Below are 1,311 nucleotides of genomic sequence, written 5' to 3'. Positions count from 1 at the left end.
AAGATGATTGATGAGAAGTTTTTTCCAGTTCTCTGAAATTTCTTGTCTTTTTAAAACTTGTTGCTTGTTGCCATTGAGTTGATTCTGACTCAAGGCAACCCCATGTTTGCAGAGTAGGCCTGCTCCATAGGGCTTTCAGGACTGACTTTTCAGAAGCAGATTGTCAGGCCTGTCTTCTGAGGTGCTGCTAGGTAGGTTTGAACCACGAACCTTTAGGCTAGTAGTTCAGCACTTAACCATTTATGCCACCTGGTGTTTATCTTTTTAATCTCTTCAAATAGACTGCACCCCTTCCCAAGCTCTAGCATTGAAAAGTGTGAATACATAATACACAAACAATGAAAACCATGGCCTAGAACCTTGGCAAATTTGGAAACAGAAATGTGCACTGAATTTAACTGTACTGAAATGCTAAGGAGTCGACTCAGTTAATTTTTCAGTGAAAAAGTCAATTTAATTCCTTTTCTAACCTACCCTTCCTTTGTTTGGTGTCTCAGTCTTCAGGAACCAGTATTATTGTGGATATTGCCGTGATGGGCGAGGCTCACGGCCTCATTACCGACCTTCTGGCGGACCCTTCTCTGCCCCCAAACGTGTGTACATCCTTGAGGGCAGTGAGCAACCTGCTCAGCACACAGCTCACCTTCCAGGCCATTCACAAGCCCAGAGTGAACCCCGTCCTTTCCTTCAGTGAGAACTATACCTGTTCTGATTCTGAAGAAAGCTCTGAAAAAGACAAGCTGGCTATTCCCAAGGTAGGTATTAATGACATAGTCCTGAAACGGTTAACCTTTTTCTTTTAATAGTCTTCTAGCTCTTCTTCCTGTCACCCGAAAGCTATTTACATATTCATATGGGTTACTCAGTGCAGATGTGTTGATCATGGTGACAAGAGTAGTAAAAATCTAAACATAAGGACTTTGTTTGCCCTTATACTTGATCACTTTCTATAAAAAGAAATGCCCATTATCTGTTCTATTCAAACTTTCGAGAAATTTTTATTGCGTATCTTCTAAGGGCCAGGCCTTGTCCTAGGTGCTAAGGATGCAGCAGTGAAAAATAGGCAATAAATAAATTAAATAAAACAAAAAACACCCCTGTTCCCATTCTAGGCTGGTTTCTGTTTCCATTGCCCTCTATAACTCAAGGTTCCTTTGCTCTTTGATTTCTTGGTATGATATTCTTCATCATACGCTCATGTATTTTCCAAACTAACGAGCCTTTTAATTATTACAGTTTTGGCTGATTTTTGATATTTGAAGTGAAAGGTGACCTTAGTGATTTGTGCAATTTCTTCTTTTTACACGTAAG

General features: G+C 40.1%; 1 protein-coding gene across 1 annotated transcript in view; it reads left to right on the top strand.

Moving 5' to 3' along the window:
- PDE3A (phosphodiesterase 3A) overlaps positions 1 to 1,311 on the top strand; it is a 369,019-nt gene that overhangs the window by 297,144 nt on the left and 70,564 nt on the right. The window contains exon 3 of the mRNA XM_023725502.1: positions 498 to 755. Coding sequence (XP_023581270.1) covers positions 498 to 755 — 258 coding nt within the window. The remainder of the gene's footprint in view (positions 1 to 497; positions 756 to 1,311) is intronic.

Source organism: Trichechus manatus, unplaced genomic scaffold (assembly GCF_000243295.1).
Source record: "Trichechus manatus latirostris isolate Lorelei unplaced genomic scaffold, TriManLat1.0 scaffold00320, whole genome shotgun sequence".
In the NCBI taxonomy this organism is placed as follows: Eukaryota; Metazoa; Chordata; class Mammalia; order Sirenia; family Trichechidae; genus Trichechus; species Trichechus manatus.
Note: the sequence above shows the minus strand (reverse complement) of the source record. Positions and strands in the feature narration are given on the sequence as shown.